The 14,100-nt window shown below is 42.5% G+C and overlaps 1 protein-coding gene across 1 annotated transcript; it reads right to left on the reverse strand.

Moving 5' to 3' along the window:
* Positions 1-2,077: 2,077 nt before the first annotated feature.
* mybl1 (v-myb avian myeloblastosis viral oncogene homolog-like 1) lies at positions 2,078-13,090 on the reverse strand. Its single transcript, XM_071544104.1, has 16 exons — positions 13,068-13,090; positions 9,727-9,832; positions 9,475-9,546; positions 8,843-8,935; positions 7,851-8,071; positions 7,515-7,716; positions 7,297-7,371; positions 6,891-7,001; positions 5,634-5,873; positions 5,134-5,526; positions 4,855-4,994; positions 4,275-4,389; positions 4,036-4,152; positions 3,724-3,828; positions 2,758-2,943; positions 2,078-2,206 (listed from the first exon to the last, which is right to left on the reverse strand). The coding sequence occupies exons 1-16, from the start codon at positions 13,088-13,090 to the stop codon at positions 2,078-2,080; spliced, it is 2,328 nt and encodes a 775-aa protein (XP_071400205.1).
* Between the last annotated feature and the right edge of the window lie 1,010 nt (positions 13,091-14,100).

Raw genomic sequence — 14,100 nt, forward strand, 5'->3', positions numbered from 1 at the left:
TTAGCTGACGCTCTTATCCAGAGCGACAAACAATAAGTGAGCAGGTAGGGGTTCAGTGTCTTGCTCAAGGACACTGTTGCGGGGATCAAACCCAGGACCTTCTGGTTATGGGATGGTCTCTCTATCCATTAAGACACACTGCCACCCATGTAGCTGGCTGTGAAAGTTTAGCAGTGTTCTTGCCCAGAGCCATCTGTCTAAGACATTCTTAGACATAAGGCTTTGGTCTAGTGTATGTAACTCACACGCTTTCTACAAAGCCGGAAAACAGAACATTGTAATGTAAAAATCAAGCAGCTCGACCTTCATGTCAGTATTCAATACTCACACATAGTGAGACATCCATCTAATGCCAAAAAACACACGCAAACAAGAGCTACATCATCAGCACAAACAAACAATCCAACATTTGAAACAATGAGTAAAAAGTGCAATTTGCCTATGATTAGAGGTCGGAGATGGAATCCTGCTACCTAAAAGAGAACAAGAACACACTTTGATTCCAAGGAAAAAAATGTCCTACCTATGTTTTTTTTTTTTTTTTTTAAATCAGTGATATAACTACATCATGATTATTTGCTAGTTCTCGCCTGATCAGAAGAAAAGAAAAAAAAAACTGAATAGATGACATTAGTGGCAGTGCATGTTTACTTCTAACTTGGAGAAATGAAACTGAACGGTAGCCCAATCCTGATTTTGACAGAGAAAAGAAAATATAATTCTTCAATAATTTCTCTTAAACTTTTTTTTTTTTAAGAAATAAATAAATTAGTAGACATTAAATAAATAAAACCTACAGCCTTCATACAAAAGGTAAGTCCTTCTCGACCAAATGCTTGTTGTAGAACACTGATGATAAGAGCGCTACGGTCAGTACTCCACACACTGACACCTCTGACCAAAGCAATGGTGACCATTCGTTTTCTGTGATAGAGAGGAGCAGCTGAACTGCGTCGGGGCGAGTGAGAGTTTTTAGGCTGTCTTGTCAGCGAAGGTAAACTTCTCAGCAAAAACTTACGGTGTCCGATTTATATTAATATCTAATCTTTAGAGCTGTCAGATAATAAATAAAAGAAAAAGAAAGAAACAATAAGGTACCCTTCCATTTTGAGGTTCTTACACAATTACATTGCAATGAAATACATTCAACCGATGTCTCAGCGGACACTATGGCCTTGGAAAGGAAACTTTGTGTTGTTAAAAAAGATACCATCATGTTGCAAGTGCTATCCAGTTTGCCCTTAAAACACTGCTCCTTTCTCAGCAGCAAACTCAACTCAGTAGTGCAATACTGACAGCTTCCTATTTCCGTCCTCCAAGACTTCATATCAGCAGGGATAAGCATTCTCAACATAACGCTGCTGTCTCAAAAAACCACGTAACTGCATTTTTGGTGTTTTTCTGATTTGAATTGAAAGGTTACATTATCATATACATGCTGAGTGTGTGACCTGTGGTCACTTACAGCTTGTTAAAAACCCATGGTGTCATTTTAAAAATACATGGGCATCAGTAAAAAAAAAAAAAAAAATTTGGTACGTGGTTTTTATCTGATAACAGCGATAGGGCAGTTCAATGAAACAAGCTGGAGGAGATACATAATGAGTAGCGTTACATCATAAAATGTCTTTTTTTCATTTAAACAATATATTAACAATATAAAACTCAGAAGCAGCCACTGCTAGTAATAAACAATCTATATCTACAGCCTACTATATGTGCAGGTTGTTTCAACATTATTGACTAGTGCAGAAATATCTAGCTTTTTGTCATCTGTACAAAACTGTTTATGTAGCCAGGACAACAGCTTGTGTGTATTCAAAAGAAAATACAGGCCAACTTGATAACACTTACAAACAAGAAACTACTTGGGCAGTGACCTAGAAACATAACAGCAGCCATGCTTTTTTGTTGATGTCCTTGGCAGTGCATTTCTGCTTTTTAAAAAAAAAAAAAAAAAAAAGGAGAACTGGAAATTGTGTTTGTTTGCCTACACCAGATTGTCTTTTAGAGGATTCAGTGGAGGTCTTAGTTGTTGGACGGGTGTAGTGTGTGCCCACGCGGCGAGGGGCCGGCTTCAAAGCACAAGGGCCCTTGAGGTAGAGCCAGACGACGGGTAGGGGTTCAGGTACTGACGGGCTTGCTCTGTCATGATCAGCTGGTCCTCTGTTTTCCCATAAACCACCGCTTCCCACTCACTGTTCACCTGCAGGAAAGACAGTTACCGATGGTTGCTAAAGAAGATTAGCCATCATCATGTAGGAGCTAATGTAGGAGCCCAAGCATGGCATGTCCTTGTGACAGCAACAATATTAGACACATTGTTAATATAATAATTAATAAGATAATTTCGAACCTAGTGATCTCAACAATAGGCTAATGGCGCAGCTGACCCTTCTGGCTTGAAACAGCCCGCTCAGCAGTTCAGAAACCAAATTGTATTAGTAAACAGTAACCTTAATTATGTAGCATAACCATAACAAGAGCTGAGAACGGTCTTTGACTAGGCACTTCTGCTCCCATTGCTGTGCCATAAATTAAATAAGGACATATTCCTTTAACAAAGAGCTTGCTAAATACATCTTTCTTTTTTATTTTTATAGGGTATATTTTTTATAGAAGGGCAATAATTGCAAATTTAAACCCAGTGAACACTTGCTGCATCTTTCCTCTAATGTTTTCAAAAGGTATTAAAATATTTTATGAAGGACCTGATTCATTTTCTTTGGTTTCAAATAAGGTCAGTTCTCTATGTACCTGTACCGTGGCGTGTGTTGGTGCTTTGTGGGTGGTGGGAAGCTTCTTCACCCGGGGGCTGATAAGGCGATGCAGGGGGACTAAAGGGGGCCCCTCTCTCCCAGAGGTCAAAGGGCGGCTGCACTCTTCTTGCTTGGAGATTGGGGTCATCAGTAGAGAGCTGGTCAGCAGACTTTCCTCTGGCATCTGCAATATGATGTTGAGTGAGTCAAGTAATTTGTGATGAATCAATAGATTAACAATAACAATAATGGTGATGCTACACTAAATTCATACAGCATTTTAGATAAATTGTTACCAAATACAGACAACTGCAAATGGCAAACTGTTGCTGACTGAGAAGTTTGATATAACCTTTATTTATCCAGAAAAAGTAGACTAATGCCGCTTTTCCACGGCATAGTACCGGCTCAACTCACCTCGAATCGACTCGCCTCGAATCGCTTTTGGTAGTACCACTTTGGTTTTCCACTGCAGATAGTACCCCCTCAATGTGCCCCACCCCCGACGCTGCATGAAACGCGACACACAGCTACAATGGAGGATATCGAAGCGATGGTGTTCTTGATTCTCGGTATGTGGCTGTTAGTCACAGCAAGGAGACAGATTTTTATTTCAGAAGAGGCTGAAGGCAGCGAGACAGCAGACTGCTCTCTGGCTGCTCAAGGCGACGCAAGAGGGTAAGCTAGCCTGGTAGCTAACGTTAGCATATACGTCCCGTGTCGCGATGACGATTCTCTGACCAATCAGTGGTCTGCAGTGTTTTCACGTCACCTTTTGGTATCGCCTCAGCTCGCTTGGAACGACGGAGGTGCTACGAAAAAAAGTACCAGGTACTACGTAATATGGTACCTGGTACCTGGTACTTGGCCAATGGAAAACCAAAAAAGGCGAGTAGAGTCAAGTCAACAACCTCTACACCACTGCCCACAGCGTCTGTCATACAGTGTCTTCAGAGTGACCTACCTGTGCATTGTTGAGCTGCTCCTGGAAGAGCTGGACGTTGAGGCAGTCTTTCCCCCAGGGGTCCAGCACAAGAGACTTGCGCACCTTCCTAGCTGGGCCATCCATCTGAAATGGAAAGCGCAAGATTTACATAACAATAAATCCTCTCATCCCTCTTGAGAGTAGACCTGCACAACTTTGGGTGTTCATTTTTAAATTCAGGATCTCTGTAAGTGGTTAAAATATTGGTTAAAATATTGGTTTCTTCAGATAAGAGAGTAGGTTATTATGTTAGGATACTGGAAGATATTCATGTGTGCATGTTACACATACATTGTGTTTCCACATTCTGTAGTCTGGCTGGAGGTCTGCTCTGTTGAAGATGTCAGCTCCAGTCTCCTGCTTCAGAACTTCCCGAATGTCCTCCTCTAGAAACGCCAGTGGCTGCGGCTGCAAAACAGAGATAACACAAGCGATAGAAATAAGTATACATAAACATAAAAACAGACAAATAAAAGCACATAATGTGAAATCGTGCAGGTAAATACTGATACCCGTGCTTGACCACTTACCTCCATCTTCAGTGGCCCGTGCATTTTCTCCTGGGCAGCCAAAGCATTTTTGAAAGGAGTGGGTGTCCTCGGGGTTGGAATCATGACAGTCTTACGGAATTTAGGAGTCCTGGACCTGGAAAGTAGTCAGAGCATAGTATATATAGTACTGTTTTTCCACCAAGCAATAGGATTGGTCAAAGACTCATCCTAACAGCAAGCCTTATTGGTTGTGCCAACTCTTGTGGGAACCGTGGATCTAGTTAGCAATCTTTCTTGCGTTTTCCTGTTTATTTATATTTATGTATACTACTTTGAAGAAAACCTTTCACACTGTACACATGCATTGGTAAATGTTGCACTGTATAAAAGCCATGCCACTGAGGAGGTTCTTTATTGTGGTTATGGCTTGATGATACTCGGCTATGTCTTGTACCTTTTGCTTCACCGTTTTACCCATTATCACAGTAAACAATGCAGTCTCTTATTGCTATATTTTAAGATATAAATGAAAAATGCATACATGTCAAGCACACAGCACAATATAACCAAGAAAATAAATGTTTTGCAACAAATATGTGGCTGCCTATTGTTTACTTACCCAGCATTCTCTTTCTGGTGCTTAGGTGTGGTTTCTTTGTGAAGGGGCGTGTTGACAAGACACTTCTGGCCACACACAGGTGTGGAGGTGAGGGCGGGGTTATCCAGATTCAGATGCTCAGCCCCTGATATGTTGCAGAACTGGGGAAACAACCAGACAGAAAGGGGTTGTTACCCACATGGCAATGCAACCATAGTATATCAACTCTATGATGACAATCAAGTCAGATGAGGGAGGAATTACGGTGGGTAAAGAAAGGAAGATAGAGGTTTAGTTTACCCGTGATGGGGAGAATGGCAGTGACTTTGTGGGCGTTTTCTTGGGCGAGTTTGAGACATTTTCCAAGAAGGAAGAGCAGGTCCTGTCACACATAGGAGACTGATCCCCTCTCTCTCTTCTCTTCCTCCTCCCAATGGACGGTTGGGTGGGTTTGGATGTGTTGATGGGAGTGAGGCAGTTGATATTGCCCAGGCCAAACGGAGCACAGTGCTTGTCGCGGCCAGAGATGGTAGATGGGGTGTTGACTGTGTAGCCCATTGAATCGTCAATCATCCTCTCTTGATGAAGGGGGGTGTAACCTCCTTGGGTTTGCCTGGGCGGTGTCCCTGTCTCAGACAAGTCAAAGCTGGCCACCTCGCTCCACGCCACAGGGTCCTGCAGAGCAAAACACATCTACAGTGGATCTTCAATACATCCATGTTCCATGACTTTTGATTTTTGTACACAAATTCACACTCAGATGATTTCTTTTCTCTCTAATCTCAAGTACACACACTCACCGAGTCAATGAGCTCCATCGTCTCTGCAAACTCCGGTATCGTCTGCAAGGTAGAGAGCACAGTGCTGGCTTCTACAGCCAGGAACTTGCTGGGGGAGACGGGGAGCTGTCCTGGAGGCCCCTGGGGGACCTCAGGGCCCCTCCAGGGCCGTCCCTCCGCCTGCTCCTCTAGGCTGCTGCTACTTGTGGTCAGGGTGTCATCTGACACACTGTCAGACCAGGCTGAGTAGTGCTCCAAGCTCTGAGGGGCAGCAGTGAAAGAACACCGGTGTTAGAGAGCTGGCTCCAGCAGCAGATTTGTCTGTAATTTAATAGTGATGGTTTGGTATATGTTATGTAATGTTATTCTAAATTTGTGTCAGTTTTGGAATCATCTGTGACCAGATAAATTTCATTAAAATGTGGAACAAACACTGATGATACTGTAACAGATCAGGCCAATCTTGACCAGTCATACAGTATTAATCAATCTAACTTCTACAGTGTGATTATGAAGTATGAGGAATTAAATGAGACGGGAAAACAGTGTTGGGGAGGGAGAGGAAAGGAACAGAACAGAAGACAAAGAAGAGAGTGCTTGGTTCCAAACCAAACTGCTGGCTGAGCGTGCGCATGGGAGCGAGGGCTGGAGGGAATGAGAGAGGAGGTTAATATTTGGGACGATGGTGGTGGGGGGGCGGGTGGGTAGGGTGGCTACTAAGCACAGCTTCAGGCCAGTCTGAATGAGTAGCGAGATGGGAAGCTAGTTACTACAGCAAATCAGGCTACAGGCACACATACGTACATGTGCGCTACTCTCGTTTCTGCATGTATACACTGCAAAAAGTCCATCATGCTAAGACATTTAGTCTCGAGTCTTAAAATCTTTTCATTAAAACAAGGGAAAAGGAGGTGAGATTTGGGAATTTTCTAGAAACAGAAAAGGAGGTGAGATTTGGGAATTTTCTAGAAACAAGTGTCAATATCTGTGTCAGTATCTTGATACAAACCAGATTAATACAGATCACCCCACTAGTGTTGAGGAAATGACACTTGATTCAAGAAAGAAAAATACACTTAAAAAAGTGAAATTATCTCACTACACTGGCAATTTTTTCACTTGTTTTAAGATAGTTATAACTTTCACTTGTAAATAATTTTAAGACTCAATGCTGAATTAAATGATATGATGTTGTTTTTGCAGTGTATGGAAGCTACAAACACACACGCAGGCTACGCTAACTAAGTACGCTAACACACATTCGGAGTGTGTTCTTACACATGGACCTCTGCACTGCACTTGTCGTCGGACTTCATTCTCTGCTGACATAAGCAGCAGCTCAAGCTCCTTAATTCTTTGCTCTCTGTCAGGGTCATCGAGGCAGGACGGCTGGAATAAACAAACGTCAGGGGGGAGAGGATGAGAGGAGGACCGGAGAGAGGAAAGAAAACCAGGAAAAGAAAAAGAGACAAAAAAGGTAACAGATTTACACATAGAATATCATTTGAGATTTACCCCCTTATCCATTATTGAATGTTAAGTGAAAATAAAAGAGTCATTCAAGTATTTGATTTGAAGACAAGAGTTAGCAATTAAAAGGATAACTACGGATAGTCAGGAAAATAAAGGGATGTGACAAGTGTTTCCCAGCTGCACACACAGAAACACACATACACAGACTCACCGATAAGAAGCCTGAGGTATCTGGGAGGCTGTCCATCAAGTGTCCACTGTGAGGATCATAAGGATATCCCCCCATCTAGAAAACAGAGCATCACACCCAACCCAAACCCATTGAAGACAACACAAGAAGCAACAATTAGTTGAAAAAAATAAATAAAACAAATCAAAGACTCTGTATAGGCTATATTGTCATCATAAAGTGATTGTAGGGCAGTGGACCTGGTTTGGTCCTGGCATGGCCAGGGGGCTGTGGTCACAGTGTTGGGGGTCTGGTGGTGGGGGAGGGCAGGGTCTGTGGTGGCGTCTCTTCACTCCACCGTGCGCGGAGGTGAAAGCCCGGCAGCCCTCCTGTAGGTAGCCCTCATGCTCCACCTTCCTCCTCATGGTGGAGTTCCAGTGATTCTTGATGGAGTTGTCTGTCCTGTTGAGGAGGAGAGGATGGAGGTTTGTTTCATCACTTAAACTGGAAGGAGACATTTACACTTCTGGATGATGGAGAATACGACCTGTCACCTCTGGTAGAGATAAGAAATGTATGTGTGAGTTCTATGTTACCGTCCAGGAAGGAGCTTGGAGATCTCAGCCCAGCGGTTGCCGAGGCGTTTGTGGGCCTCGTAGATGATCCGGTCCTCTTCCTGGGTCCATGAAGACTTCTTCACCTCCGGGTTAAGGTGGTTGTGCCACCGCTCACGGCACTGCTTTCCAATCCTTCCCTGGAGGTGCTTAGCAATCACCGACCAGCGCTTGGGGCCATACTTGTGTACCAAGTCAATAACCTGCACAAACAGTCAGGAGAGGGAAATTTACTAAATCACTGACAGCTGTGACTTCTCATTCATTAAACATATATACCGCTTCATCTACCGATATTGGTATCTTTCCTCTTTTGCTTTTTGTATAAGAAGTCAGAGTAAGGCCCTAGTTGGATTCATTCATAGCACAGGCCTATATAAACAGAGAGAAGGTGCTTCATACTTCTTTTCTCATTGATAGCCAATGTTTAGAATGCTTCCCCTGCAGCAGCAGAGCTTGTTGGCTGTTTCTGTCACAGCTGAAAAATGTTATGATGTCATCGTTGGCAGCCCGGGGTATTATCGATAGGACTGTGTTTCTGTTGTTGTGACGCCAAGATTTTGGTGGAATGAGACGCCGTTCTTGAGATTCCTGCAGAGTGGTGTTCCATTTAAGGAATGCATTGTTCATCTTACAGCTTAGACAGATATTAGCCTCCACTCGGTACAAAGAAGGGCTGGGCTCTAAACTAGCGACTTGGCAAGTCTGTGTTGTATTAGGGATGAGGTAGTGGAGCATTTACATAGCCAAAAAAAGCCAAGGCAGAGAATTTTTTTGGCGGGATGTGAGCTTGTACATGTGCACGCTCTGCTAGTCAGGAGGGAAAAGATACATTGCACATTGTGGCATTTATTTGTATTGTGTTCTTTGACTTAAGTTACCCTCTACTCCCCCTTCCTAATGCCTCCCCTATCATTTACCCATTTCATCATCCTTCTTTCTATCCAGGACAGGGAACTCCCAGCTCCCCTTACCTTCTGATCCTCCTCTTTTGTCCAGGGTCCTTTCACCAGTTCTGGGTTGAGCACCTTCTGCCAGCGGTGCTGACACTGGCCATCTGTCCTCCCCTGTGACAGAGTCGCACAAAGCACAACACCTCATTACACCAAATCACACGTTCATTATCGGCTTACTAAATGGCTTGGACAGCCATTACATTTTAGGATGTAAAGGGGTGGGCCAGTATACCAGCGCCACTATATGATGCAGTAAAACACCACTGATAATGACACCACAGCCAATTTCTGTTACTGTGAAAACATGAATAATGTGGTTTCCTGACTTCTTCAGATGATAACATGATGAGTATACAGTATTCAGCATACAAACAAGTTCAAATGTGAAGATTTCAATAGAACAAAAGCTGCTCTATGTTCAGTATAGAGTTTAAGGTACAAATCTAGGAATATTTAAATAGAACATTCAATATCTGATGATTAAAGTGTTTTTGCAATACAAATTGTGATTTTACAGTGTTGGCACTAAGCAATCTTTCAGCAAAAACGAGAAAGAAATTGTGATGACGCTGTTCACAAGAATATTTTTGGCCAGGACAGCCAACGCCTAGTTTATTACACAATGCAGACACATTACTGTATGTACTTACTGCAAAAAAGTTGGCTATTAGTTTCCAGGAGTCAGTTCCATGCTGCTCCACTAACTTTTTCAGCTTTTCATCCTGAGAAAAGAAAGGGGAAAGAGGGAAAGATGGTAAGACAGACAGAGAGACATGTCATTTTCTTAATTGCATGCAAACAATATGCTTACTCTCATATATACCAGTCACCATTTCACTCACTCAAAGAACTTATGAAACCTCCTTTTAACCAGACCTCACATGTGCCTCTAATAAACTTACCTCGTCTCGAGACCACTTTACTTTGCACAGGGACTTTTTGTCTTTGCTCTTCTCTTTGCTCTCTGGATCTGTGGAGTGTAGCTCTTCATCCTCATCCTCGCTAAAATATATAGGGTGAAGGTGGGAAAGGAGAGGAAAAGAAGAGCAGATTCTATTAATGGAGCCAACAGTTCTTTATCGGGTCACTCCATATAGGGCTAAGCAAGAATGTTGATATAAATCGGGTATCGCTTGGAAATTTTCGGTATAGGCACCAGTACCAGTACCTTAGGTCTGATGTCAACAAAACTTTATTTGATATTTTGTAAGATGAAAGCATATTTTTCATTAAGCAAACTATTTGCTTCCGCAAATGGGTACATGTAAAACTCTTTCCTTGAAAAATTTTCATTAAATAGCAATTATCAAGTCATAGCACAAGCTGTGAAGGAGACCAGGAGAAAGTGCAAAAAGCTAAACTTATATTAGTATTGGAGGAAACTTTGGCTTGATTTAGAGTAGATTTTTTAAATTAGTTAGTCAAATTAACTAGGTGAGCTCTTTCCTTGCTATCACATTAGCAAAGAGAAGTGTGGAGAAAGATCTGGCTACTGAGACTGTTAACAGCATTAGCACTTGGCATCATCTGAAGTAAGCTTGTAGGAGCAAGAGAGTGAGTAGCACATCAGCATATCTATCTAAATTACATAGTCAAATCACTGGTTGTGGTTGAGTCCTATTCTTTCAATATCATAGGCGAAAATAGCTTTGAACACAAAAACAAGAATGGCAATCGCAAGAAGCTGCAGTTGTTTTTTTTTGTCAGAGAGAGAATCGTAGAAAGGTGCTTCAGGCAGCCCGCTAAGCGATGTTCACCGACTGATATAAGAACTGAAATACTTCTGAATTGACTCTGAACATCATACAGCATAATGAAGACAGAAAACTGAACTGAATATGCCATTTAGCAAGCAAACAAATGGCCAGCAACACTCATAACTGCCATGAGGACATTTTTAGTACAAAATGTTAAGAGATTGAGTAGACATCACTGGGGATCCCAGGAAGAGTACTTGTTGCCTTGGTAACAACTACAGAAATCGGTTGGTCAGATTGGGCCAGCCTCAGTATGAGTACCAGTGAGGAAAAGGAGAAGTGAATTTATTAAACAGGACGTTCATAAATAATATTTAGAGCAGCCTCACCCACCAGATACATTATGATGCCACCTCTGGCAGACCAAGAACCCACACCCTATTTTTGACAAACATTTATACAATAGAATAGGAGCATCTAGTATCTACTACTCTATCCAGAAGTTTGTCAGACTCAGCATAAGGTCAAGACTACATACACAACGCATAATTCCTCTCTTCTGACAGGAGAAATCGTAGGCTAGTACTATACTTCTGTGTTCCTATAAAACTTGTTGCTGGGCAACACTTTGGCCTAACATTGTGGTAGTGTAGAAGACTTTAATAAATGGAGGAGAAATTAAAACCGTTGCCAAGCTCGAGAAATTGAGACAGCCGGTCCCATGAGCTGTTACCATAGAGCAGACCTGTATTATCACACACACTCACACACACACAAAAAGCGGGGGCTTCCCTCAGGTCTCGTATCTGACCGTGGATGAAAGCTCTTCTTCAGTGTGGAGACTTGAACATGGCGATTGAATTTTGGTATGGCCTGACTCCCTCAGTGGAGCAAAGAGAAATGTGAAAGTGAGTCTGGACCTATGGCTGAACAGGAAGGAGGGGCATGAGGGGGCTGGAGGAAAGAGGTGATCCCACATCAACAGGCTCTTTCTCCTCTAGAGGTGTGTGTGTGTGTCATTGACACGGAGGAGGCGGTACGCTGGGGTGTGGCCAGGGGGATGGCAAAGCCCTAACGGTCCAGCCGTCCAGGCCACTGAAGTTTCAAAAAACAGTGGGCAGACTTTTTACAGTTTGAATAAAACATAATTTGGCCTTCTTATCTTTAAAAAACTTATAAAAAATCATACTGAACTGCAAAAGCTTAAGAGTGTTAAGTTCCCCTCTGTAAAAGGAACAACTATGTTATTTAAGCCAAACATCGCAGTAGTGGAAAAACAAAAAGACTCCAATGTAAACACCATGTCCATCAGAGTTTGCCGCATTACTTCATCAGTCAATGCCAAAAATAGTTAGTGGGATATCGACTATGGGCCAAAAGATATCAGCACATTATAGTGCTTTCCCCAGGTCAAACCTTGAGCTTGTCTTATTGTGAAAGGCAAGGCCCACCCATCTCACCCCAGATGGGAACACAAAGGGAGAGGGGGGGGTGGGACACGCGCCTCTGAACAGTTCATTCAGGCTGAAATTACATCATTGCCATGTTTGTTTAGATTGAATCACATCATAAATCAATACTAATATCCAGAATAATAAAATGTAATTCCAAATATCCTCAGTATTATGCTCCCAGCTGTCTTTGAATATCATTAATCAAGGCTTTGCCTACTTCAGTCACTATAATTTAAGAAGCCAATATGAGTTATCAAGTCACAATCATAACATGCCCCTATTTGTTGTCTGGCTCTCAGGTACTTTCTGATTTGTTTTTTGTAAACTACTTTGGGGAACTTTCAGGTACTTTTTGTCATTGGCTTTTTTTCTGTTTGCTGGAACACAATGTGCCATGATGACCCAATGATTAAAATTTGTACCTAAAACAGACAAGAAACACTTTATCTGTTGTAGCTTGAGCTGTGGAATTTTTTGCCCCAAGAACAAGATATCACCACGCCTATGACACAGTTGTAATAACTACAAGTTGGCTGACCTGTCACTTTCAAGTAATGTGTGTTTCCAAGGATGCTGTGCTACTGGGTTGCATAACTACTGTTTGACAATGAGCCGCGCGCCTCCCGTGCACACTAGTAGAAAATGGTAATTTATGTTTTCTATATTATTCGCGCTAATATAGAAAACATCTGTGTAAGCCATGATCAAATATATCTAGTTTTCTCTAGTTTTCAACTGAAAGTATCATTCACGTTTTATAGTAACCAGACTTATAACTTAGTGGGAGAGTTACGTTGCTGAATTATAATGTATCTAGCTACTCTTTAACTATTCATAAACAATATTTTTGGCCCTTGTCACAATGTGACTGTGTGTGCAGGTGCACATGCGATGTAATTTATCATCATCACACGTCAGCGTGGCTGTCAGAGATACAATGTAGTCATCCACACTCCAATTATCAGAGCACTGGTAAAAAATAAATAAATCATTTTTAGCAATTTTCAACGTGCAAAATAAACTAGGGACAGTGACAAACCGATATCGAGCCAGATGATAAAGCAGCACTATCGTGTCTATGCTGGCACCCACCTGCGTGACTTCACGTTGTCCATGACAGTCGGTAGGTTGATCAAGGCGTTACAACGACGAATCTGTGTGACAGCGCTCTAAAATCCCATATAAACAGAAGTTGCCCGACGTTTATCCATAGAAGTTGCTGTCATTCATTGCTCACTGTTTCTGAAATGCAGCAGCAGCCAGCTAGCATTATTCAGCTAGCCAGCAAGCTAACTTAACGTAGAGTCCATAACATTATGCTATCTCTGTAAATACGTTTCTCATCATCGGTAACATCTTTCCAAAGCGAAGCGGTACTATATCCTCTCCTTATACTTGTTTGTTAACGAAGTATACTAAGCGTCAACAGCCAACGTTAAGCTGCAGAAGCTAACACACTACTCATGTTACACTATGTCCTGGCTGTTTCCATCCCACTTGTCTGTACTTCTATTTGACGTTATGATTTTTGTCCATCCCGCCGATTCTCGCGCCCAGCCTCCTTCAGAGGGGTGTTTGAATCTGCGCAGGCGGCCTCGCCTCTGATTCGTCAGAAATGGGGGTGAGCAAAGAGGGCTCGGGGCTCGCGCCTGACTGGTCACAAATGAGGGGAGGCTCGCGTTTGATTGGTCAGAAATGGGGAGTTTTGCGTCTGATTGGTCAGACATGGGAGGAGAGGGCACTGCTGCAGCTGAAGGCACCTATCGCATTGAGCGTGTATGTACATGAGTTAAATCAGACTACTGTACTGTCACCAGCTGCAGAATGGCTCTTTTCATTAAGGCAGTGGTTCCCAAACTGCGGTCCGGGGACCCTCGGGGGTCCTTGACGGGGTTCCAGGGGGTTCCCAGCAAAATGGGGATTAGTTGTTGTTTCATCAGAGACAGTATTAGAAAACGGACTTTGGTTTCATTCATTAGAAGTTAGCGTGATGGAAGAATGTATAAGTGCGCTTCTATTTGGGAGTATGACGTTTTAAAACGTGTGCATTAAACCACTTTATGCTGCTGCTGCATAGTATAAGGTTGTTGTCTCTGAGTGGCGCTACGCAATCTTGCGTGCTTTG

The sequence above is a fragment of the Centroberyx affinis genome, unplaced genomic scaffold (assembly GCF_046629955.1).
Source record: "Centroberyx affinis isolate AG114_WGS23_722 - 3 ecotype Tasmania unplaced genomic scaffold, CSIRO-AGI_Caff_v1 ptg004463l_1, whole genome shotgun sequence".
NCBI lineage: Eukaryota > Metazoa > Chordata > Actinopteri > Beryciformes > Berycidae > Centroberyx > Centroberyx affinis.